The sequence below is a fragment of the Acinonyx jubatus genome, chromosome A3 (assembly GCF_027475565.1).
Source record: "Acinonyx jubatus isolate Ajub_Pintada_27869175 chromosome A3, VMU_Ajub_asm_v1.0, whole genome shotgun sequence".
Taxonomy (NCBI): domain Eukaryota; kingdom Metazoa; phylum Chordata; class Mammalia; order Carnivora; family Felidae; genus Acinonyx; species Acinonyx jubatus.
In genome coordinates this window covers 107,214,844-107,242,042 of record NC_069388.1, presented here as the reverse complement: position 1 = coordinate 107,242,042, position 27,199 = coordinate 107,214,844, and the positions used below count along the sequence as shown (strand labels likewise).

The following is a 27,199-nucleotide window of genomic DNA, read 5'->3' as shown; positions in this document are numbered from 1 at the left end:
CCTCCGCACTCGGCCTGAGCTCAGAGGCCTCGGACGCCCACACACAACTACCTTGGCTGCAGAGCCCTTTCTTCCAAAGACCCTTCCCAGAACCCCAGAAAGAAGAGCCCACGTGTCTGCCCTCCGCTTTCACGTCCAGGAGGCCAACGTGTTTGCATTTTACTTTCCTTCCTCTGCTGCCTTCCACGCCTGACCAGCAGAGGCACCTGGCACCTGGGGGCCCAGCGTCAGGGGGAGGCAGCCTGCACTTGCCCGTCATGCAGAAATGTTTACGGAAAGCCACAGAAGACGGGCACATGGATGGCTGCGTTAGTCAGATTATTCCGTCCCGTGAGTGGTAGAAGCCCAGTACAAACAAGCTTAATTTAAAAAGGGCTTTATTGGAAGGATACTGGAGCATCCGGACACGTATCTCGGTTCCCCGTGCTAGAATTGGGCCTCGATGCCATGAGGAGCCCTCCCTCTGTCTCTCCTCTCTCTTTACCTCACATGCTTTCATTCTGTCCAGTGGACATGCGGCTTTTTCTGCCACCAAAAACAGGTTCTCTGGAAGCCTCGCTTCCGATCCCTCCCTCCAACCTCTTGGGTTAAAATGCTGCCTCTCTGAGCTCTCCTCAAAGCACTCCTAGGAGAGGCCTCTGATTGGCCCAAGCTCTGTCATGTGCCCATCCCTGAGCCAATCACTGTGCCCCGAGGGAGGGACCCATGCCCCCTCCGTGGGCGGGCGAGAGCGGGGAGTGCTGGGATTGACAGCCGGTCGGAACCACGGGAAGGGGGCGCTGGAGGAAGTTCCCCCTAAGAAAGAGGAGCTCCTGTTAGGTTGAGGACGTTGAATGGGGCAAGTTTTTAACATTTTGACAAAGGCTTTCTTGGAAACAGTGCCTTACCCAAAAGAAATGGTCCGAGGGAGTTCATCCGCAAGCATTAGAGACTGGGGCAAGGAGAGCCTTGCAGAGCCCCTCCGACCACCCACAGAGGGAGCCATCTACACTTCGTCCCTACACAGCCTGAGCTAAACCCCACCATTAGCTGGGAGCATGTGTGTTGCTTTTCCTTTTAAACTTAATTCAACTTGAAAGGGCTCTTCATCTTATCTTGTGCAAGTGAGCAAGGGAGAGTGTGTTGGTTCAGTGGTGCAATAAATAACCTCTCATTATGAGAAATGTGATGCCGCAGTCCACTAAGCCATTTGGTAACCATAATCTGACATTACAGAAGCTTTCCTTGTGAGCCCAGAGATATCTGAGCCACTTCCCTTTTCAAACAACTTCAGCTAATGGCTTTCCAATGCTATTAGTGGAATGAGTCCAAGCTATCTTTGATTTGTGGCCACTTGATTGGGTCCTGAAAGGGGAGGCTCAGCTTTGTGAGGAGGAATAATTGCCTGGGAACACTGCAGAAAGATACAATTCCTGTGGAGTCGGAGGGACCACAAATTTAGAGAAACTTAACTCCTCCGGGAAGATGAAAACATTTGTAAGGGTTTCTCACTCCCATGCAGGCCCCTTCCTCACCCTGACAGCTCACTTCAGCCCTGTCTGCCTCGCCAATTTTCCTGACTCTGGGAATGTTGTCTTGGAAAGGAGGGGGTCTTCTTGGATCCTACGACACCAAGCCAGGAGCCATATAGAAAATGATCCAGCTGCACAGCCTGGCTTTCAGGTCAAACCTCCATATCCTCAGGCAAAATGTCAGCGCTGGGAGTGCACCTAAGCCTCTGCCTGTGAATTTCAAACTGACTCCAGCCATTGCAAGGCAGTTCCAGTGGGAGGGCGGCAGTGTGCATGACTGCAGAGTAGACCTTCTCTTACTAATAGGAAGAGAGACGCCATCTTGTACAGCAAAGTTGCCAGACCACCTGTATGCTTCTGGGCTAACCTGCAGGCCCGTTTCAGGAGTCTTGGAACCCTGTGATCTAAAAGGAAAGGACAGTAAGGCGCAACACTGTGCTAAGCACTCACAGGTCGAAAGAAGGAACACCAATAGGACAGCGTGTGTTTTGACATTGGAAACCCAGCCTCATTTGCAGAACCATGACAACCAAAGGTTATCTCGAGCTTGGAAGGGACTTTTTCTTTTGAATAAACTTTTGACTTTGGAATAATTTTAGATTTACAGAAAAGTTACAAATGTAGTACAGAGAGTTGCCATATACCTTTCACCCACTTTTCAAAAATGTTACCATTTTTCATTATGCTGCATTTGTCAAAATTAAGAAATTAACATACCATCAACTAAACTCCAGACATTATTCAGATTTTCACCAATTTTTCCACTAACATTCCAGGATCTTAGACTGCATCGGGTCATCATGTGTCCCTAGTCTGCCCTGATCTGTGACACTTGTTCAGTCTGCTTTTCCTTGTTTATCATGACTGTGACAATGTTGACGAGTGCTGGTCAGATGTTTCATAGAATTCCCTCCATTGGGATTGTCTGATACTGTCTCATGAATAGATTAAGGTTATGGTTTTTGAGAAAGAATACCCGAATGTGAGGGCCTGGGAGGGATTTTTTAAAGAACAAGTAACTCAGAAGTTATAACCCACCTGCTGTCAAACCAAATCATATTTTGTTTGTTCTAGCTGTATTTTTAAGAGATTGTGTGCCAGTTTTGGCCTGAAATTTTTCAATTCAGATTTCTAGCTTCTCTTTAAAAAATAGGAAGAGCTGATGATGCTTTCCCAGCAGTCAGAGATGGGTGCAGAGAAGCAGAGCTCCTCCTGCTTGGCATGTGTTCTCTTTGGACCCCACCAGTCCCATGGCGTCCCCAGCTCTAAGGCCCAGTATCAGCTGCCATTGGTTATCATATCCACGGTGTTGATCTTCTTAAAGTAAAGAAGTGCTTTCTACATCTCCATCACAGATGTGACAGATGGCTCCACACTTCAAGAGAAAGAAAGCCAAAGCAAGAAACGTGGTAAGGTGACTCTCAAGGAAACTGCATTTTTCCTAATAATGGGAAAGGGCGTGAATGCACATTCTGAAAAATGCATGTGACTTTTTGTGACTCTTGTCCACACGACATAGACCTCACCACTTATTTGGCAGCAGAAAGGAGGGATGTGGGTCGAGAAGGAAGCCAAATATAAGAAAAGTAGATGGGTCACAGGAGGGATGTTGAAACCTCCACCTGTCCTAACTTCCTCCGAAGATCCTCCCAGACCAAATTCATGTCACCACCACCATTCGTGCTAATCATCTACCTAGAACAGCTATCTCTAGTAGGGTCTGCACATCCAGGCCTAGCTTGGGTAGAGATTTCCAATACTGCCAAGCCCACCCCAGAAGAAGACCTGTGAGCAAAGAGAGTGTCTTCCATGTCTTTTGTATCCTTCCTAATGTATGACTCGTTAGAGGCACAGTGAAGGTCGGCCTGATTTCTCCACTGCCCACCCCTGCCGTCCGTGAGTCAGACATCCCTTGCCAGAGCAAGCCTGGATTGGCGGGGGGGGGGGGGGGGGGGCGCGGGAATTCGGGCGAAAAGAGTGAGCACTGAACCGGGAGTCAGAAGATCTGGATCTAGCCTGGATTGCAGTGCTATGTGGTGTCAGGCAAATCACTCAACCCCTCTGAGTCCTAGTTATCTCAACTGTCAAATCAGGTGACATTTTTACCTGCCTTGCCAACCTCTGGATTTCTGTGATGTGTAAAGATGATCAAGCTACAGAATAATCTTCCTGACTTGTACCCTTCACTTCCACGCACAATTTATGTACTCCTTTACTGTCCATCGCAACCCAACTTTCTCCATCAGTGCCCTTCTATCACATTCCCTGCTTATTTGTTTATCCTGCAACCCCACTCCTAATAGAACTGCCTGGAGGACCACATACTCATATTGGAACATGGAACCTAGTACTGTGGTACCTACTCCTGTTCTTGGTACAGGCCATGTCATCAAATGTTGAATGAATACATTAAGCAAGCAAACAAGAAAATTAACATAGTGTATGTAAAAGCACTTTGTAAACTACTGGGCCTTATTTCATTGTGAAGGGCCAGGGATGCTATCAAGGTAGTTCCTGGGTAGCTGACCTGGTCTACCAAGCCCCCTTCTCAGAAACCTCTTCTGGCCCACAGCCGATCATTACCCGACCATGCCTTTTGTTCAAAATTGATTGGACCAAGCTATTGGCTGACTGATCTGTCAGTCTATTGGCTGATAAGCTGCCAATCAGGCTCTTGCAGTCTTTGGACTGTCACAGAGATTTTAAAAATCATGAAATGAAAGTAGGTGATTGAACAGAAGTGTTATGTAGAGCCATGACTGGGCAGCCATATTGGTCCAAGAAGCCACCAGAGACAGGAGATGGAGAAATAGAGGTGAGAAAGATTATCTGAGGCTTACAACTAGAGAGGGCAATCTCTGTTCCCAATATTCCCGTTGTGTTTTCAGGCCGGCTGCACTTTTTGTCTTGTGCTTGGATGTCCAAGAGATTTTCCTTTGACATTGTATAATAAATCCCTCTGTTTAAGCAAGGAGTGGGATGGAGGTTGGAATATCTGTTCCTTTTACCCAAATAATCTTTATTTAGACACTGAGCAAACAAGACATAGTCTCTTATTAACAGATACAAACTTACCTACAGAGAGAAAGAAAAAGACACCGATGAGGGCTAAGACATGAGCGCTTACCTGCATCAGGGATAGGTCAGAGGGCTTTCCTGGGGCCCAGGACAGACCCTGAATCCCAAAGTTGATGATAGGAATGGTACTTCCCTGAGAAGCCTCAGAGATACCGCTCCCTGATGAACACAGGAAGCTGAGCCATAAGCTAGCCAAAAAAAATATTCTAAAGAATTCAGCTTCAGCCTGGCATGTCATTGCTGGAGTTGAACACCAACAGTTAGTGGCCAGATCAGGAAGCCTCGCGGGATCCTCTGTAGAGATTGACTGGTTCTAAGGGCTGAGAATTCACCAAATCAGGAGATGGCTAAGCTCATAATAGGCAAAAGTGCAAACAAATCGTATGAGCAAAGCGACAAAACCAGGAGGAGACATAGCCAACTTGGGCCTGGCCAGTGAATCCTCGTAGGAGAAGATTCCTCATCCGGGAACTGTAAGTAACTCAGATGGTGTTTGTCATAAGATTATGAAACACTGTGGAACTTTTGTTTCCTGTGATTTGTCTGCCTCAGAAGAGCTAATGTTTATTGATTTTCTTTTGTAAGAGGCAGAATCATCAATTTGGTTTGCCAGTATTAAAAATTCTCAGGTTTCCAGAGAAAGCTCGAACCAAAAGAATTGAAATTGGGGTCTCTATATTGGTTTTGCTGTTATTCACAGAGTAGTATAATGACACTCTTCACAAACATCCAAAATCTGATGCCTTTCAAATAGTCAGAAGTTGAAAATGAAAGAAGGAAATGAGCATTTACTGAATACCAAATATATGTCAGGCACTGAGCTAGGCCCCTTTACAAGACAGAAGAAAATTTGGGGCTCCTGGGTGGCTCATTTGGCTAAGGGTCTGACTTCAGGTCCTAATCTTGCAGTTTACGGGTTTGAACCCCGTGTCGGGCTCTGTGCTGACAGCTCAGAGCCTGGAGCCTGCTTCAGATTCTGTGTCTTCCTCTCTCTCTGCCCCTCCCCTGCTCATGCTCTGTCTCTCTCTCTCAAAAATACATAAACATTAACAAAATTTTTTTTAAAGACAGAGGAAAATTTAATCCTTGCATGACCTCTTAAAGTTATTATACCCATTTCACTGAGGAGAAAACTGAGATTTAAGGAAACTAAATAGCTTGTCCAAAGTCCCACCTATAATATGGATCCCAACTGAGATTCTGACCCTTGTCTGTCTGTCTCAACTTCCTGATCTTTCCATGGTACAGACTGCCTCTCTGAGATTGGCCTTCCCAGGGCCTTAGTAATCTAAACGTCTGTGAAGAGAAATACTTTGGCTGGTTATTGAGTCCTCGCTCCTGATCTAGTTTTTATGACAGTCTTGGGCCAAGAATATAGGAAAACACTGAAACTCCAAACTTTTATTAATATTGCCTTTTTTCTAATGTCATTTTAAGATTTGTATCATAAATCTATCTGGAACTTATTTTTCAGTAAGGTGTGAATGAGAAGTATAGATTATTTTGTCTTAATGGACACCCATGTACACGTGGTACAATTTATTTTTTTTTTAATCTTCTTTCTCCCACTGAATTGAAAGTCCTGTCTAGAATTCATTATGTTTCCATATTCACTGGGTCTACTCCTGACTCTCTTCTTTCCATTGATCTATTTCAGCACCATTTCCTGGCTGTCTAAATGTTGTAACTTTGTTTTAAGTTATACTACCTGTTAAAGCAAGCCATCCTTCTCAGTTCCTCTCAGACATTTACTCTTGCACAGGAACATTCTTAATATCTTTTTGTGTAACTCCCTCCACCTACTCAAAATAATGATTATTTATTTTGAATTAAACTTGCATATTAATATGGATTATTAATAAAGATTGACTTTTTTTAAGTTTACTTATTTATTTTGAGAGAGAGAAAGAGAACACAAGCAGGTGAGGGGCAGAGAGAAGGCAAGACAGAATCTCAAGCAGGCTTTGCGCCATCAGCACAGAGCCCGATGTAGGTTCAAACCTACGAACCGTGAGATCATGACCTGAGCCAAGATCAGGAGTCAGATGCTCAACGGACTGAGCCACCCAAGTGCCTCGAGGATTGATATTTAAATTGCAAATTAAATCTTATGTTGGTATGTATCTCCATTTCTAAATCCTGCCTTATGTCCCTGGACATGATTTTATAGTTTTTTGTTTGTTTGTTTGTTTGTTTAATGTATGTCTTTTACCCATTGCATCAGATTCATTCCTAAGTATTTTGTAGTTTTTATTTCTAACTGGATATGCTTATTTAGAGACAAGCTACTGACCTTTTTATATGTTTATCACATCCAGCCACCTTACCAAATTCTCCTTTTCGTTCTAGTAGGTTTTTAATGTCACTAAATTCTGAATATATATTTATATTTCTGCAAAAAAGAGAAATAATTTATTTGGTTTTCCTCCAATATGTTACATATTTGACTGCTATATTACATTAGTTAAAACTTCCAAAATATACTTAGTAATGGTAAAAGCTTTCAGTGCTATTTGTTCCTGATTTTATTTTATTTTATTTTTTTTGTTCCTGATTTTAAAATAGCTTTACTATTTCATAGTTTGATATAGTCATTATCATGTTAAAAATGTCTTATCCCATCCTTATTTTACATGGGGTTTCTTATTAATAATTGTTGCTAGATTTTATCAAATGCCTTTCACCAACTATAAAAGATTTTTTCCCTTTTAATCTAAATAGGAAATTATTTTGATAAATTTCCAAATTTTCAACTATCTTTATATACCTGAAATAAACTTGACTTAATCTCCTTTCATTCTTTTTATAATTTGCTACTGAATTTTGCTTACTATTTTTTTTTTAGTATTTTAGCCTTTACATTCATACGTGAATTTGTCTAGTTTTCTTTTTTCTACCTTTATCAAGTTTTAATATTAATATTATTGTGGGAACTATTTCTACCTTTTTTCATTGCCTAGGATAGTTTAAAAATAACCCACCACTGTTTCAATAGATGCTGACACAAAACTCCTGGATCAGATGTAAAAGACAGGATTTTGTTTGTTTGTTTGTTTGTTTGTTTTAAATATTTATTTATTTATTCATTTATTTATTTACAGGCACCTGGGTGGCTCAGTCAGTTAAGCTTCCAACTTCAGCTCAGGTCATGATCTCACAGTTAATGAGTTCAAGCCCTGTGTCGGGCTCTGTGCTCATAGCTCAGAGCCTGGAGCCTGTCTCAGATTCTGTGTCTCCTGCTCCCTGCCCCTTCCCTGCTCACAAACTACCTCTCTGTCTCTCTGTCTGTCTGTCTCTCTCTCTCAAAAATAAACATTAAAATAATAATAATATTTATTTACTTATTTATTTATTTGATAGAGAGAGGGTTGGGGAGAGGGGGACAGGGACAGAGACAGAATCCCAAGCAGGCTCCACACTGTTCACACAGGACCCAACACAGGGCTTGATCTCACGAACCATGAGATCATGACCTGAGCTGAGACCAAGTGTCGGGCACTTAACTGACTGAGCCACCCAGGTGCCCCAAGACAGTATTTTTTTAAGTTTATTTATTTATTTTGAGAGAGAAAGAGGGAGAGAGAGCATGGAGCATGAGTGGGAGAGGAGCAGAGAGAGAGAGAGAGAGAGAGGAAGAGAGAGAATCCCAAGCGGGCTCCATGCTGTCAGCACACGGAGCCTGACCCAGGGCTCAATCTCACAAACTGTGAGATCATAACCTGAGCTGATATCAAGAGTTGGATGCTTAACCAAATGAGCCACCCAGGTGACCCAAAACACAGTTTATTATTTGCAGCACTAGCAGCAGCGAGAGACCAGCATGTGTGTGCCAATCTCTGAAGCCCTGATTCCCACAGGCAGCGTGAAGAGGACCAGATGTGCAGTGGTTGGATTACAGGAGCGGAATCCTGAGTTTAAGGAACCTGATTGTTTTATAACGGGCATTAAGCATACCTGCTCTTTGCTCCAGGATGCGACACACTGTCTATCTTCCAAGGTTGGAAGAAACTTGCCCTTTACTCTGAAGGACATCATTATATCTTTCATAGCTGCTCACAGTACAAACCTCTATACAAGATAGTCCAGAATAAGGAGTGGCCAGTAGTCCACTCGCAGATGTTTAAAAAGGTAAGAGACCCATGGAAAGTTATTTCCCAATGGTGGATAGCTGAGGCAAAAAAGGACAAAACATTGGTGCTTGTTAATTCTTAGTCAGTGGGCATATGCATGTCATTATATTATTTCCTGTATTTTTCCATATTTCTATAAACATCTGCCCCAACACCTCCCCCCCCCAAAAAAAGAAGCAAGAACTGTCTAGTAGTAGAATAGCTGCCTCAAGATATGGTGAATGTTCCAAAAAATATGAGTGACTTCCCTTAGGGACACTGTGGAATCCTAAATTAGTTGGGTGCGTCAGAGTAGGGCCCTTCTAAATCAAAGAATGTAGAATATTAGATGGCTAGATTGGAAGGCATTTCAGAGTCTATGTAGCTACTCCTATTTATTTCCTCTGCATTTCCCATCATATTCATAGGTGGACCAGGGACAGATGATTAGAAATACCACACCCACACCCACACCCACACACACCTACACATACATTTTAAAAAGAACTCATGGCTGGGATTATCCATGTTTCTTAATCTCTTTAGTGTTTCCTTAATGAAGTCAGTGGGAAGACTATTATTTATGCCCCTAAAGTACTGGCATATGAAAAATGACATGGGCACACGAAAGTCAATGACAAGCAAGATAAACATGGCCCTGTTCCACAGAACTTCCTGTCTAGTGGGGAAGATAAATAATTCCACAGAATATGAGATGTGACTCACTCTCACATTCACTAGAAATTGACTTACCCCCCCTCCCCTTCTACTCCCCCACTACCTCTCTAGGGAGCCATAGCCAGGGAGAGTTGGTGCGATTTTCTTGTGTTTGTCCCATAGGGAGTAGCAGAACAGGAGGACAGGAAAAAAAGGTGTCTGCTCAGGTGATTCTGCTCTCTCTGACTCAGATTTTCCTTTTCAAAGGAAACTCTAATATCTATCTTCATACCTCAAATGAGTATCTATCTTCAGACCTCAGATCAATACTGATTGCCTAAAAGCACCCAGCAAATCTAGCATAGCATTAAAAAGTCCAAAATTAGAATATTCTCTTGAGGTCTTTGCCCCCAGTTTAACACCCCACATCCGTGATCCTTTCTTTGTCCCTGCCCCTCTGATATCATTCTTGAGGTCACAATAGTATGTAAAAGACACATGCACACACACTCATACGCACTCACATACACACACGTTTGCTTTCTCTACATTTCTAAAATTTCCTCTTATTCACTGTCAAAATCTGAGGATGGAGAGCTACTGTTGCTGAAATAAGAACAAGATTAGCTAATTGGGAATCACGGTTTCTTTACCCATTCTCTACAATAAAAATAAAAATGCAGCTACAGTTCAATCTGAGCAAACACCTAAATGAAAATTCAGCTCCACAGAAAACATTAAATTAATATTAAACCCATTGAATAGTCTTTATTTTTGAAAGCATCCAGAGTAGAATTCCTTCCCTTAGCAAGCTTCTCTCACGACTATTCCAGAAAAATACTGATTCTGAAAGATGGAATGTTTCGCCTTTTCCCAAATTTCGTACCAGAGGTACCCAAAGTCAGAGGAGCAATGAGCAAAATGCAAAACCAGACTCTAGTTTCCTTCAAAAACTGAAGTCACAATTCTAATCTACAGCTGAAATGCTAGGACGCCACAACCGATTGTGAAAGGCGGCCTTCATCTGCCCCCTGCTGTACTCTACATAAATGACAGGACTTCCTAACAGCAGCAGGAGATGGGGCCAAATTCGGGGGGTGCTTGCAGAATATAAAGGCTGTGGCAAAAGGGGCTGTGCCTGTGGTTCAGCACTGTGCTCCCAGCATGTAGCAGAGGTGGAATACACCAGGCACTCAATAGATACGTGCCAAACGAGCAAACATACAGGTAAGAAAGATGGGCTTACAGCCTCTGCATAGGCATAATACCAAAAGCATATTGGCCCAAGGAAAAAACTAGTGCAGATGTTTTGTGATTCTACCTTCACAAATGTTTGAAATAAATTGGTAGCAATCAACATGGCTGGTGCTCTCTCTCTAATAATTCCATTGGGTTGATCAAAATAATAAAACTGGAATATTCAGGCTTCAGGATAAAAGTAGATTTTCTAAATGTTACTGCCAAGAAATAAATCTTTGAGAGCTTAGGAACTAAAAGCCGTGAGATTAAAAAAAGAACGAAAGAAAAGAACACATATGATTTTCTCCAAGATGGCAGAACAAGTTGAGATCATAAAGTTCTTTGTGTTTTCTTTCATCCTTTTCTCCAGGGACCCCTGTTTCTACCAGCCTTCCAATGATTATCCATATGTCTCTCAAGGATTAGTGAAGGCAAGGATGAGACAGAGAGGCATCATCTTTAGTTGGAGGTGGATTTATTGAATATGAAATAAGTCATGCTAGGGCTGACTTTGACATTTGATACATCAGTATACCTACCCTGGAGAAGCTTAGGTTTCATTGAGGAGTCAGCAAATAAGTATATGCAGAACAGTTCTACAGGAAATATAATCAAGTGCCATTGGATGTGATGTAGAAACTGTCCAAGAGCTGGGGCGCCTGGGTGGCTCAGTTGATTGAGCGTCCAACACTTGAATTCAGGCTCAGGTCATGGTCCCAGAGTCACCGAGTGTGGAGCCTGCTTAAGATTCTCTCTCATACCCTTTGCCCCTCTCCCCTGCTCACATGTTTGCTCTCTCTCTCTCTCTCTCAGATAAAAAATAAAAATTATAAAAAATAAAAATAAATGCCCTGATGAATTAATGAAACCCAGTGACTCAGCCTAGATGTGCAATTCTTAAAGGATTAAGAGGCAAGGTAAATGGATCACCCTTAATTTTTGAGGAAATCTGCGAGATCTATCTAGAGCTTGTGCCACACAACTAGGGCAATGCCCATGACAAGTAAGTTCAACTTCTTGTAGTAGATGGTCAGGGACTTTGGCCTCATGAAGATATTTATAAGATAACTAGGAAAATTTGAATGCCAACTGGCTATTCGATACTGTTATTCTTTTAGAAAAAATAAGAGTATTGAGGTTGCCAAAAATGAAAGTCCTGATGTTTTAGAGATACATACTGAGATGCTTGAAATAATGGAATATCTAACACGTCCTTGAAAACAATGGAGTCTGGGGACGGAGGAGTAGCAGCACATAGATGAAACCGGGCTGGCTATATGCTGGTCACTATCTAATCTAGATGACAGGCACATGGAAGTTCATTCGACTGTTCTACTTTCTTTATGTTTGAAAATCTTCATAATCGTGTCTTTAAGCATCTCTTGACGGACTTTTACATTAACTCTTCATTTGATCTCCTCTGCCCGGCACCACACCTCCTCAAACAGGAAACATATGACACTGTGACATTAAAAAATGTCGATGCACATATTGACACCACAAACAGCCCTGAAGTAACATCGTTGACATTTACTCAACAACTGCTGTTTGCCGACACGTGAGAGTCAGCTTCCCTGGGAAATATTACTGGAGTCAAACCAGTGTGAAGCTTACCTGCATGCATGGTACCTCCTGCATTTCTTGCCCCTCCCTGAAGCCTTTTCTCCACTATTCTACCTACATTGCCCTTGAAGGATTTGGGAGAGTTTCGCTTAATGTATGTATAGTATCTTTTTAAGCATCGAAGGTATTTGCCAACTACGTGTAGTTAAGTATACTTGATATAAGACTGTTCTTTTCAATATTAAGTTTATCCATTTACTTCTCAAGACCCTTCCAAGGTTGTGATATGAGGGTGTTTTCGTGACCATTTGCTGTGGCAGAGAGATCTGCAATTCTTTCATCCAATAGCTCTTTAAACAGCTTAACTGTATATATATATAGTTTTTTGGTTTTTTTAAAGTGTTTACAGGGCACCTCGGTGGCTCAGTCAGTTGACAGTCTGACTCTCAATTTTGGCTCAGGTCCTGATCTCACGGTTCATGGGATCTTGTTCATGGGATTGGCCCCACATGATCTGCTTGGGATTCTCTCTCCCTCTCTCTCTGACCCTCCCCTGCTCTCACTCTCTGTCTCTCTCTCAAAATAAATAAACATTTTTAAAAGACCTTTTAAAAGAAGTGTTTACAGACAGTTCAAGTAGTTAATATTGTGTTCTGACTCAACCAGGCACTCTCCGAAGAGCTAGAAACATGGCAGTTGGACAAAGAGAATCCCTAACCTTTAGAAGCTAACATACTACTATAGGAAGACCTATTAATACACAAACAAATAAGACATCAGGTACTGAGGAGAAAATACTAGAATAGGGTCAAGCAATGGCGCTCCTGAGATAACAGTGGTTAGGAGGTGCCTCTGAGAAGATGACTAATGTTTGGGTTGAGATCTGAAGGATGAGAAAGGAGATCTGGTGAAAGAACGTTCTTGTGGAATAAACAACAAGCATCGAAGCCCTGAGACGGTCTTCGTGTGATTAAGGGTAGAGTCACTTCTGTGGCGGGAGCACAGTGAAATGAGGAAAAAGATGAACTCACAGAGATATGCAAGGGCCAGCTTCTCGGCCATGGTAAGGAGCCAGAGGTTTATTTCAGCAGCAAGGGGAACTCCCTGGAGAATGAAACAGCAAAGTACGATTGATTCTCTCTTTAGAATAAGAGTGGTTCCGACCACTTTGGGGAGAACAGACGGTAAGAAGGTGAACAGACCAGTTTGAGCCGAAGAGGGAGTGTATGACCAGAGTTGGAGCAGGGGAGCTGGAGAGAAGAAATCAGATTGAGGATATGTTCTGAAACAGAACCAATGGGCCTAGGATAGGTTGAATGTGGAGATGACAGAAAGGGTAGAATCGAAGAGAACTCCTACAAGATGTTGACTGAGACAGAACACTTCCGAGTGTACTAGGTTGGCGTGGGGAGAGAATCAGTAGTTCTACTCTTGGCATAAATTGGCACGGACATACAAATGGAGGTGTGGTGTAGTTCAGTACAGAGTGCGGGTGGGAGATACAGATGTAACAGTCACCAGTGTAAAGATGGTGGTTATGGGATCCAGCAAAAGACACTGAATAGGAGACTGACGAGTGAGGTAAGAGGAATAATCATGAACGCGTTTCAATGAGGGTGTAGTCAACTATATCAACTATATAGACTGCTACTGAGAGACTCTGACATTAGATTGACCGTTAGCTTCGAAGATGTCTTTTGTAATGTTAATCAGAACTGTTCCCATAAACTGGTGGAGACAAGCCAGCTTGGAGTCAGTTCAGGTAAGAAAATAGAGGCAGTCTGTGTATATAAATCTTTCAGAAAATTTTGCTGTATAGAAAAAAAAAAAGGGACTGTAGCCAGAAGGGAAAGGACAGGATAAGGGAAAGGTTTTGTTTGTTTGTTTGTTTTGCTTTTTTGAAGTTGGGTGATATTAAGGAGTGTCTGGAAAGCCCAAAGAAATGATGCAGTAGCAGAGAATTTGATGATGCAGAGAGATGCAAAGAAAAAGGATATTTGCAGGATCAAAGTCCTCAAGAAAATGGATTCCGGAGCACATAGAAAAGAGTAGACCTCAGACATGAACAGGGACACCATCCATTGTGTAACAGAGAGAAATACAGAATCATCTGGGCACATTTAGAGTCACGCTCATAGATCATTCGTGGCAAGATAAAATTATTGTCTTCTTGTATGGCTTTTTCTCTGTGGGATGTAAGGTGAAGTCAGCAGAGCAGAAGTAGAGGAGAGAAAGGATTTTAATAATCTGAGGAGCAAGAAGGTATAAAATAGCCCCTCAATTTGCCAGAGAAGTGTGGTCAGGTTGTTGGGCAGGACCGAGTACCCATTTCAGATCTGCGGTAATGCAGTTTAAGGAACATTAGCCAGCAGCCTTCTATTATCTCCTCCAGCAATATTCAGCTGCTAGAGTAGAGGTACAGGTGCCACAAAGGGGCGAAGGACGTGTATGAAGGAATGCGTGTAGTGCTGGGCCACTGCACCATGGAGAGGGAGAAGGGGGTGACACGGGATGACACGTACGGAAAGCGGGGCCAAAGGAGCAGAGAGATTTGAAAGGATCAGAGAATGTCTTAAAAGGGAATCTGAGAAAGGCTGACAAGTGATTGCTGTCAAAATTCTAGATTTGGGAGGTGGGGAATTCTACAGTGGGAGGCTATGACTTATGAACGGGTGGAGATGGAGGGGGAGGAGATATCCTGAGAACTGAAAACAATTGTGGGATGGGTGGAGTCACGTATCGGAGGTGAGGTTGCCAAGAATGACCACAAAAGGGGACAGCGCCAGCATAGTGGGTAGGTTGCCCATGGTACGTTGGGGTGACGAGTGGAAAATTCTGACAACTGTGAAGAAGCTGTTTCGTTTGTTGTTGTTCAACAGAGAAGATTTGAAGTCAGCCGTGGACTACAAGGACAGGGAACTCTCCTTTAGGACCCGAAGATCACAGGGTGTGGGGAACACCAGCCTCGAGCAGGCTGCGTGGCAGACATCGAGCTGGGGAGTGGAAAAGGAAACCAGGTTTCAGTTCTGGAGAGACGTGAAGAGAAAACACACACAGAGATAAAGTTTTCGGCGAATTCGCTAATAACAGACACTGGATTATACAGAGTGCGAAGAAAGGGGCAGGAAGGCAGGGAAAGGTAAGGTTGGGGTAAGAGCACGTGGTGGTTCTCCATCCTACCTGCACAATAAAACCACCTGGGGGAGGGAACTTTTAGGACAAGGGGTCACAAGCTCCAGGGGTGCGGTGATCCTGATACACAGTCAGAGCTGAGAACCACTGGCTCAAGTGATATGTGAAGCAACGTGAAGAGAAATGACTTCATTTTCTGATGTCGAATGGGGGAGACGCGTAGTGAGGCCTGATGGGGTTGGCCCTGGAGCCACTGGCGCTGGGACCGTAGTCTCAGGTACCGCTGGGGAAGACGTAAGTTGCTACGAGACTTCTAGAGGGCAGGGATTTTCTAATTCCAGGAGTTTGTGCCCATCTCCTGGTTACTAGCAGAGACCGGCACAAGATTGCAGGTACAAGGTCATCCATGGCTGTGTTATTAACACACCGAACATGACAATGTCAAAATATGCAATGTTACAAAACTAGATAAAGCGTAACAAAAATAAAATGTAGCCATTAAAAAAAAAAACTTAGAATATGATCTACTCTCATGAAAAACGACTCATGATATATTAAATGGAGAATGCAGTTTCAAAAAGGCGTTACGTAGAGCACGGTACCAAATGAAACGGGACGGACTTTGACACGCTAACACGGATAACAGACTGGAAGGCCTTAAAAAAGGTATCGGTGTTCATCTCTGACAAGTTCAAAGTACTTCATATTTTCAAAATCTCTTGCACACATTTTTTTACTGATGGGGAAAAAAAGATTTTTGGGGAGCGGGGGCAGATTGTTTAAAGAAATGGGTTTACAAGCAGTTCCAATTCCTACTGTTTACAAGTGGAATTTGGTCTGTCTGGCCCAACCTGTTCCTAGTGGCAGGAACAAGACATGGGCTTCGAAGTATTAAGAAAAACTATCCCCAACTTGGAAATAAAGCATAAGACAGTACAGCATGTCCTTGCAAATTCATACGGGGGCATTGTTTAACATACCTGCCAAGGGTATTTCTTAATGTTGGGCAGTGGTTCTCAAAATGTAATCCAAAGACCCCTGGGAGTCCCCAGCATGCACTTTGGGGATTCTAGAAGGTCCTCCTTTTCCAACTGCATAACCATGTGAGGCCAGATTTTCTTCATATACTTCAACCAAAACAACATATTGTAACATATGAATGTGGAGGCTGATATGAGAATCCAGCTGTCCTCTAAGCCAGTTAAAGTGTTCTATTTGCAAACATGTAAAAGAATGCCTATACACACACACACACACACACACACACACACACACACACACACACACACACATATATGGAGCTATTTTTCATATATATATATGTATGGAGCTATTTTTATTTTTATTTAAAAAATGTTAACGTATGATGGGTTTATTTTTAAATTAAGAAATATTTAAGCTTTTGTCTTAATTTGCAAAGTAAATATTGACATACCATTTGGGGTCCTTTAAGCCTGTAAAGGGGTCCTAAGACCACAAAGTCTGAGACTCGCTGATCTTTGCTACTTACTCTGAGGAGCTCAGATCCCTTGGCATACTGGTTTCCAAACCCTTCCCGGTGGCCTACATAACTCCCGTTGCTCCAATGCTTTGAACCAGCTTCGCCACCTTAACGATTTCCTCATTAAGGAGGCAAATAAATTTGACAAAAATTCATTATGTACCTGCATGAGTCATGTCTGATTTCCTGAAGATTATACTTTGATAGAGGTAATCTCTCTGCTGATTTATGGACATTGGGGGATTTAGCCCTGGGGCTCTTTTCCTTGCATTCAAAGGCGGATGAAAAAACAAACAACACTATGAAAAGTCTCATCAATCTCGAACATCTCCCTAATGAAATAAGAAGACCGCAATGATAGCAGTACCTAGCTTGTTACCCAAGGAAAGTATCTTAAAAGAGAGATTCAGTCCAAAGCCCGCGAGGCACAGTGGCAATGCTGAAAGAAGGGCTGAGGTAAGGAATGGGTCTGTAACTTGGGAAAGACGAGATCCACCTTCCTATGGGAGAGGAGTACACTTTTCACCTCTGGTCAACATGTCCTTCTCTACTTCTCCACCAGCCTCTCAGCTAAACAACCGAATACAAGAACATCATTTCACGTCTCTGCAGAAAGCTTTCCTAGTCAGTATACAAACTGCAGGAGAGATCTATAATCCAACTACTCCTCTAACACGACACTGCTCTAATACTGGATCTTAAGCTTCAGTAGGCATCAGAATTATCTAAGAAGCCTATTAGAAATACAGATTTAAATTCATAACCCACTGTGTGAGGGGGGTCAGGGGTGCGTACGTGAAACAGGCACTCCAGGCAATTCTGATTAAGAAAATAAATAAAACCATACTTTGAGAAACTACCCTAAGGCTATTAAAACTGCCGCTTAACTGATGTCTTCCAAGTCTCGAAGAGTGGTTCCGGTATCCTCAACATCTAACCGCCAAGTCCGCCCACGTGGGCCCTCGGCAATCTTGACCGTCTGTGTTTACAGTTTTCTCCCGGGGCCACATCCACCCTTCCCACACCCGCCTCACCTGCACTGGAGCCCGGCTGTGTTCCTCCTTGTTGATCTTTTTTTCCACTTCCTTCCTCTGCCCGTGGAGGACGATGCGTGCTTCTCGTTGTGATAAGGTGGGCAAGTACTTGGCTCTCTGGACTCTAAAGCCAGGCCCGGCTTCCGATCCCGGAGGCACCCCCTTGGTAAACACAGACAACGTCTTTGAGACTCAAGAGGACTCCTCTATCAAAACGAAGGATGGGGCGCCAGGGTGACTGTCAGTCGGGCATCCGACTCTTGATTTTGGCCCAGGATCTCAACGGTCCTGAGATCGAGCCCCACGGTCTTGAGATGGAGCCCTATTTCGGCTCTGAACTGGGTGTGGGCCTACTCGGGATTCTTTCGTTCCCTCTCTCTGCCCCACCCCTGCCATGAAGGTAAAGAGGACCCACCCCAAAGTCATTACCCCAGCACTGGCGGTATTTAGATGTTAAATGTATTAGTTTGGGGTTTTTTGGATTTTTCATTTGGTTGGTTGATTTTTTGGTTTTGGGTTTTGTTGTTGTTGCTGTTTAGCCTCTTGTAAGGGCTTCAGTCCTCCCAGGAATCCTAAGCGTTCTAAGCAACATCAACATTCTTAGAGAGACACGATAAACGTAAGAACAACTCTTAACTCCTTACTGCACAGGCTTGTGAACCAAATTTTGGAACAACTTAAAAGAGCAGATACTTAAGATGCATCAGATCAAATCAGTATAACTAAAGTTCTAAAGATAATCCAGATATGTTAAGGGTAGACCACACTCACCCTACGCCAAAATTATTTTACCAGATATTTTTTAGTTAATAATCATGCTCCTTAGCATTTTGAGGCCAAGAGTAGAAAACACATGGATATTTAGGAGTCCACAGTTGCCGAACGACAACCTGGTTCATTTACAGTAGATGGTACAAGTATGGGAGGTGAGCGGAGGGGATGAAGTGGACCAGTCCAACGCATGTTAAAATATTCCGTGCATTTGCCATGCACAAGAATAGTGGATAGTGTGAAAGATTAAAGAATGCATAAAGTATCGATTTATTCTTTCCAAGGAGCTTAAACTAGTTGAGGGACTTACTGACACTGCATTTTTTTTTTATAGACAAGATAGCAATGACCATCACCTTCTAAGATTTATCCTGTTTTTCTCTTCAGGAAGCAGAAGGTATAAAATTAAAAGTAGGTAGGATTGGGAAGATAGATGCATTTTTCTCGAACATCATCCCCATAAAAAGATTCAAAATAGGTTCTCATCCCATCCTGAGAGCAACCCTGAGGGATAGGCATTCTCTCCATTTTATAGACAAAGCAGCCGAGGCGAGGCTGTTCCAAAGCGCTTACCCAAATTCACAAGTGGAAAGCAGGGGTGCTGGGGTCAAAGTTTTAACTCCAAGGTCTAGCTCCTCTTCCTGGAATTGAAAGGCAAGTATTCTTCCAAGTTTTTTTGGTAGTCTTCATGTTTTGTGACTGGGAAGTATACACGAAGGCCCAAATGAGCCCTTCCCCCCCCAAAAAAAGTTAGTGATGGCCAAGCTTCAGGAAGTAGTTTATCTGACTCCTGGCCAAATGAAGGCAGCACATGCAGCCTTAGAACAAGAAAAATTGAGAGTGCACATTTTGTATTCTTGTATGTGCTTCCCAGACACCCTTCACATGTTCTTATTGGGTTCTCTCACCAATCCTGTGGTGGGGAAACCGCGTAAAAGATAAGAAAGCCACAGCAGCAATCCAAGGTCTGATGTTCTCTCCTCAAAACCCCTTCGACCCTCAGGAGAATCAAAGCAATCATGTGAGCACTAAAGAATTACTTAGTGGCTTAGGAAAATGTGTTCTAAGGGCGCAGAAAATCACATACGGGGTCATTCTATTTTTGTGTAAAACAAAAATCAAGAGTATACTTTATGCACCTACAGATGTGTCGATAAGCATGGGGATGATTTCAATAGCACACCCAGGAAGTTACCTTTGAGGTGCACAATCAAAAGAACAGGAAATTTCACCTCTTGCTTCGTGTCTTTTAAGAGTGATATTACAGGTGATTTCCACCTTGTTTCAGTATAATAAAATCATGTTTCCTCCACCTTTTGGTGCTTCACAGAATGCCACCAAGACAGAGCTTTCTTCTTGAGTTAGGAACATTACTCTCTGGGTCTGAAACTTCTGAAGGATTGAAACCCTGGAGGTGTGTGCTAGCATCCCGGTTTGCAAGCCTAAGGTGCCCCCAGACGCTTTTGTGATAACGTGGTTTCCTAGCTTCCTCACAGGACTGTTGGATGAAAAGCGCGAACATACGTGGAAGTGCTTCACTGGGTTATACAAAGTCTGTGACCCCCTCTTCTTAACCTGCTTGCATTTATCTTTGGGCACTTCTGACCTGGCCAACTGCTAGCTTTGGCTCCAAAGAAGCCAGAAAGTCACAAATCTAAAAGAACATACAGGACTTGTTCAGTTGCACTGAAGGATGTCAAGGGTAGATCAGTTCCTCAACCTAAACTCCAGCAAAAACCCCAAGTGTGAAAGGGGATAAATCCCTAGGATCTAAGACTTGGGTGGAGAAAGTAGCAATTCTCTCTCCTGCTTGGTTCAGCTCTACTTTAGCTTTGTTTGCCCAGGAGCCCACTGGAAGACTCCCCAAAGTTCTGTGACAGAGGCTCCAGACGGAATGAATCCAAGACAGCCAGCCATTTGGTTAGCAAACCCTGCGAGACTGGTAAGCGCCGGCTGCCAGCGGCACAGCTGACAGCTCTCTAGGCTGATTTTTATCATCATCCCGCAACTGTGATGGGAATGGTAAAACACTTAGGTGCACAGGTGGATTCTGACCAAAGTTTGGGAATTCAGACCACGAATGAAGCCTAATAGTGTGGAGATCAGACACAAGCAACCTCCGTTAGCAGATTCATGGCCGATCAAAGAGCCAGTTCCCGCAAGTGCTTTAAAAAACTTTGTGAAGGGCCATTTCGAATATCTATACAGGGCACCACTAACAACAGCAGCATCGCCGTATTTTCTGACCCTTGACGGTATATATTTTTAACAGGTTTTTAACCAAGTTAAGGACAAACCTTTTCTTTTTTGATCCCATAATAATGAAACGTTACTGACACCAACAGCACTCCCATCTCCAGCAAGATGAAGCCCCTGGTCTGCCCCATTCCGGAAATAAGACAACTAAAGCAAGTCCAGGTCGGAGTTTGCTGAAAACACAACGCTCACCAGCGAAACACTGCTATTCAAGTTCACAGATAGAGTATGTTCAGGCAAGTGAGGAAGACCGACTGGCTAGCTATCTTCAGGAGAAATGTGTAAGGCAGACTCGGTAGGTTGTAAACGACTGTCCGTTCCACAAAATTGCTTGGGTCTTAACCAGGAAATCACTTGTCATTAAGTATTTTTTAAAAACCTACCTTATTACGTGGGTTACTACAAAATTGTACCACAGAAAACATACTAACACCCAAGTTATTTCAGCCAATAGCTTTGAATTTGTCTTTAATCCCTTTTATTGCTCCTTAATAGTGATTTTCACAGTCTTCCAGCTGACACCGAAGTGTTTTTTCTTGGAATCCTTTATAGAATTGTATCTTCTTTGTGGAAAACACATTCTCCAACAAGAAAAACTAACAAATCCATGGTGTAGATTTCACAACTCTTTTTGTTTTTTTTTAAAGTGAATTTGTGTGCCTTTAATTTCAGAAGAATTGCTATTATACAACAAACCTTTTATTTTTTTTCATTCATAAAAACAGTCCACAGCATTCATAAAACAGGATGTTAGAAGAAATAAAAAGACTTTTCAGGTGGATTCATTATGTTTTAAGAAGAACAGATGAGTCAGTAGCAATTTAATACAGATGGAAACAAATACAAGCCATATAAAATCAGGATTTGAAAAGGGGGGTGGGGGGAGATATATCAACCAAAGTAAATTTAGAGCTTTCAGGCATGCAACTCAACATCTGAATTTTCTTCACTTAACAACCAAAATAGGTACTTTAATAGGTGTTTATAAAGAAGGCTACAAAAGAATTGCAGAAATGCTTGTTACATGTAACAAGAAAGAAAAGAAGGAAAGGAAAGGAAAGGAAAGGAAAGGAAAGGAAAGGAAAGGAAAGGAAAGGAAAGGAAAGGAAAGGAAAGGAAAGGAAAGGAAAGGAAAGGAAAGGAAAGGAAAGGAAAGGAAAGGAAAGGAAAGGAAAGGAAAGGAAAGGAAAGGAAAGGAAAGGAAAGGAAAGGAAAGGAAAGGAAAGGAAAGGAAAGGAAAGGAAAGGAAAGGAAAGGAAAGGAAAGGAAAGGAAAGGAAAGGAAAGGAAAGGAAAGGAAAGGAAAGGAAAGGAAAGGAAAGGAAAGGAAAGGAAAGGAAAGGAAAGGAAAGGAAAGGAAAGGAAAGGAAAAAGAAAGAAAGAAAAAGAAAGAAAAAGAAAAGAAAAAGAAAGAGAGAAAGAAAGAAAGAAAGAAAGAGAAAGAGAAAGGGAGAGAGAGAGAAAGAGGGAGAAAAGAAATGAACAAATCCCCAGCTACACCTAGGCTAATCACAGTTCAGTTTTCCCTAACAGAGACAGACAAAGAAAAGTGAGTTTTACAAGCTTTGCTTTGGGTACAATACCTTAGAGCTCTCACTTGGGTGTTTCCTGCTCATGCTCTTTTCAGTATAAACAAATACGGTTTATGTAATGGAATACATACTTGAAGGATTCCTTAAAAAAGAATCACAAGTTTCATTTTATATATACAACAAATTTTTAATTATGTACTGAAAATAAATTACAGGAAATAACTTTAAAATGCAACAGAGGACAAAGTCACGATAAACATTCCCATTGAATTCCCTTGGGGGGGGAGGGGGGAGACTGCAGTGCTCAAGGAAGATAAATATCACAAATATATCAAAAACTTCAAATTGTCTATGCATTCACACACTGACATGAGCCACAAACATTCCTTCACAGGGACTGCACTTAGCCTACCACAGAACCAGATTTTGCCATAAACTACAAAACTTTTAATACAAAATCGTATTTATATATTTATAATTCATATACATGCCCTATCTGTGGTTTTAGAAAATAAAAGCTACACACTGTACAGACACTCTGAACTCATAGCTGTAGGCAACATTTTTGGATGGAATTTCTCCCCCAATAAAATTAATGGCATATTTTATGTACACGAAGGCTAAACTGAATAAAGACAGTTCAGTTTCCCAGATATGCATCTCCTTTTAGGGCAGGTTTATAAATTTAAAAAGGCAAGACAAATGTACACCTCAGAATCACTTTCTTAGCTACAAGAGTTGTCATGTAATTTCTGTGAGACTTCTGACACATGCATTTATGTAATACTGGTATTGAAGGCAGTAAAGCAATATATACTTTTAATGTAGTGGCTCAATAAAGGCTTCATTGTCATTCCGATCTGATTCTTGATACAGTGATTCATAACTTCACTAGAAATTAAAATTTCAATGGGACACTGGTGTTAAAGAGACTCTAAATAGATTTCTTAAAATATTTCCCTGAAATATCCTTTTACATAAGACAAATTTCATTAACATTAGATTAAGTAAAAAGGAAAAAAAAAAAAAAAGGAAGAAAGAAAGAAAGAAACATGGCACAAATGTGCATGATAAACTAATGCTCCTCAGCCAATCTCCATGTCTTAGGAGCCAAGAACAGAATGCTTAAAACCAACAAACAATTTTCACACTCTGTGGCAGCCATCTGTGAAGCCAGTTATACTAAACTACTTCTACAGTTGATTGTAAACTTTGGTTTATTTTTATTTGAGTTCTCATTGTACAGCAAGCATGAAAAAAAGGGAGAGTGGAGTCCATGAGGAGATGAACTGTCAGTCTGTCTTTAATCTGGCATGATGAGACACCTGGTCAGTCAGGCCTGCTTTGATAGAGTTTGTGACAGACTGCCTTATGTTTTCCTCCATCAAATTATCACCCAGGGGCTTCAATACCTGTGGTATGAGAGATGTGCAAAACAAATAAAAACATGAGGTAAAAAAAGAGGTACATAGAAAAATAGATATAAAAATTCAATTCAAAGCAATGAAGAAAATAACCAGGAATGTGGGAAATAAAAAAGATGCTTCTCCCCAAAAAAGCTATGATGCTACAAATAATGCAGTTAGACATCTTATAATGCAACAAAAATTACTTTCCTCCTACTCAAACCATTTACAATTCCTATGAGATGGACGTGCGATTCCATACCCTCTATGCAGCATCAAATCTGGTAAGTATACAGCATTTATGCAGACCGGCCCAGACGGTCCTGCTTATTGTCCTACATGTTTAAGGGTGAACAACTTCAGATAGAGAAAAAAGTTAAAAATACTGTCTAATTTTTCTTCTTGTTATTGTTGGATGACAGTCTCTGTCGCTGTGCTGATGAAAGAGCACGACGGACCATTCGACGTCTAGTAACTTCAAACAGTTTGGAAAACACCTAAAACATGGAGTGACTCGTTAGGACAATGACTCAGAGCGCCTTGAAGTTAAAGCGTTTAAGACTACAAGAATCTGCGACTGTGAGTTTCTCACCTTCCTGGGACTCCTCTGAAGCAAAAGAAAAGAGAAATGCAAGAAGATTTAGGCAAGGTTTGTTGACACAGCACATATCTTCTCTGACTAGTGATCAACCTACCTCAACTACGCTGGTAATTTTACACTTTAGACTCTTCCACTTAATTGTTTTGTAATAATGGCACCTCTAAAGTCCTAGAATCAGTGCTACTGGAGCATGATATAGGAGGATGACTGGTTTTCAAATGAAGACATCGCACAATGATTAAAATTCATGCTGCAGAAAATTAGTGATGGTCCACAATTTTAAAGTAGAGAATTTTTTTTAAAAAAGCGAGGCTGCAATAGCTTTTAATCCATCCTCTATTAGAAGATATCAAAGGAATATCAAGAGTGAGGTTTTTTTTTAAAATGAAGGGTTAAATTTAACAAATATCCAAACACAAGCTTCCAAATCAGATCCAAATTTCTCTAAAGAATAAATACAAAATCCAAACTAATATGGCGGGTCACTTCATAAAATAATGACACTGTTACAAGAAAAGTCAATGCCCAATCAACCGTCATCAAAAAAATGATTCACTTCTTCCGTCTTTAAATTTAAAGGCAAAACCAACATGGACCTGCATGTCCTAGACCTCCAAATAAGCCCAGTACTTCTTACGCCCAGAAGTGGTATCTGAAAATGCCTATTATGCTGTCCATCAATACTAACTGCAGCTTTCATTCTGATCCTTGACATGATGCTCAAGTATTTCACGATGATCATTTTAATGACAACATCCTTGAACGGAATTTTCTGAACCCGGGGAATTCCAGCACACAGGTGGACATTCAACATGGCTTCCCTTAGTAGATTCTTGTCAGGCCCGACTTGGAATTCTGGTTTGAGGTAAAAGATTATGATTTGAATTCTGGTTGAAGTCAAAGATTACGATTAAGAGAAGCTGGTTCTCTGTTTGTGGCGCTTTGTTTTGTTCATTAGTGTTTCCATAGTACGGACAGCAAACAAAATTCCTTTGGTAAAAGAAATCCCTATCAGGTTGTTCCATCAGTAAATCACCACTATCTTCACGGAAGGCAACAAAGACCTGAATATCAATATTTTCCCTCAAATATAGGCATGAATTGCTTCTTGCCAGGGTTAATAAGACACTTCTTTTGCTTTCTTAAAGCACTGCACTTCCAAATTTCTTTCTTACACTGATTATATTTTCTTTCCTCTAAGAAAAAAGTCCGTAGAGACTCTGGCCCTGCCCATTGTCTGGTATAATCAGGCCTCTGACTAAGAATCTATCCAAAGATATTACAGATTTAAGCCAATCAAAGCACACTAAAATTATGACCTTAAGAAAAAAAAAATTACTCAGTTCATACTTTGTATTCAGATTACACAACCATAACCAAACAAAACAGAAAACATCCTTTTGACATTCCTCATATAAAGGAAAAGGAGGTGTGCGAATACTGCAGGAGAAGGGTAGGGAAATGTCACAGGGATGAGATTAGTCACTGAAAAACCAAAAGATAGATACCAACCTGTTCCCATAGTGTTTCAGCAATCTGATCAATCATTGTTCCAATTTCTCTGAACTCCCCAGAGTATTTTACATATGCCCAAGTACAAAGAGATGTCAGTGCTAACCCCATGACAAGGTTACACAAGACGGCTATAGAGTTTAGGCCAATGAAGCCGGTCAGTCCTGAGATTATGTACATAGCAAACATGACTGCAAACAGTGTGGCCGGGGTACGAGCAGCATAGAAGATGTTTTTGCCATCATTGTGCTTTATCAAGTTTGCATAGGTTTCTTCAATTTCAGCTTCAAGCTGGTCCTGATAACGATGGCAGAATTCATCTCCGCCCATTTTTTTTACTGAACGAAACTGTTTGATCGCCACTTCCTTGAGATCCAGGTGTTTTCGCTCCAGATCTGAAGGTGCAATGTAAGGCTTGTCCCCACCACATACCTGTACAGAGGAGTACAAGACAGATGACTGGCTAGAAACAATTCACACTTAAAAAACATTCCCGGTTCACAGTTTTTAGTCTCAAAAAGTCAAGCCATCTACATGGTTCAGTTTTAAACTTGTTCATAATACCTCGTACATAATCACAACCTATTTCTTGTATGTTTAATGGACTCGGGTAAAATAAATTCTCCAAGTATGACTAATACCAGTAAAGACAAAAAAAAAAAAAAAAAAAAATCTGTACCCGACTTCACAAGACTCTGGGCAGAGAGTGGGTAAAAGAGCACACATAAAAAAGGTCCTTTAACGTTCTAGTTAGCAAGTTTAGCACAGAAGTTGTCATTGGCCTTAAACTAATATTACATCAGAAGCTGCTAATAAGAGCACTCTGAATCATGCGTCAAAACTATTTTAGTACGATTTACGTAGTAACTTGCCACCTATATCGTGCATTCTAAACATGATAATTATTTTCTTAGTTATTTCCAGCAGAGATGATGAAGGGGAATCAGTGAATGATGTATTGTGACAGTACATAAGGAGCACAAATTATTTCCATTATTTAACTGTAAAAATCCTGTCTCACTTTAGTGTCAAATGTAAATGTTGGTTACAAACCTGCTCCATACTTTTGCAATAGATCTCTCTTGCTCCTGCTACCGCAGCAAGATTATTAGCTTCAGCCGTTGCCTAGAAAAATAAAACAAAATGTGCCAATTTTATGCAAAAAATGCCCAGCAGCTCTATAAATTCTGACTAACACAATAAAGTCTATAGAGTGAACAAGTCTGAAAATGAACCAGAGACAACATTATCAACTTCCAGTTTTCCTTTCCAATGGAAGGGATATAGTAATGGCTTCT

The 27,199-nt window shown here is 41.6% G+C and overlaps 1 protein-coding gene and 1 long non-coding RNA gene across 7 annotated transcripts in view; both read right to left on the bottom strand.

The window, feature by feature from the left end:
• Positions 1-3,218, bottom strand: part of LOC128311275 (uncharacterized) — a 45,317-nt gene extending 42,099 nt beyond the window's left edge. For both annotated transcript variants that reach the window (XR_008289580.1, XR_008289581.1), the window contains exon 1: positions 485-3,218. This is a non-coding gene — a long non-coding RNA (uncharacterized LOC128311275). The remainder of the gene's footprint in view (positions 1-484) is intronic.
• A 20,363-nt stretch (positions 3,219-23,581) lies between these two features.
• Positions 23,582-27,199, bottom strand: part of ATL2 (atlastin GTPase 2) — a 57,859-nt gene continuing 54,241 nt past the window's right edge. For 3 of the 5 annotated variants that reach the window (XM_027033583.2, XM_053201019.1, XM_053201017.1), the window contains 4 exons: positions 26,955-27,026; positions 25,902-26,333; positions 24,381-24,395; positions 23,582-24,285 (listed from right to left, as the gene is read on the bottom strand). In XM_027033583.2, coding sequence (XP_026889384.1) covers positions 24,178-24,285; positions 24,381-24,395; positions 25,902-26,333; positions 26,955-27,026 — 627 coding nt within the window. In that variant the 3' untranslated portion in view covers positions 23,582-24,177. The remainder of the gene's footprint in view (positions 24,286-24,380; positions 24,396-25,901; positions 26,334-26,954; positions 27,027-27,199) is intronic. The other 2 variants (XM_053201016.1, XM_027033584.2) reach the window with 2 other exon arrangements.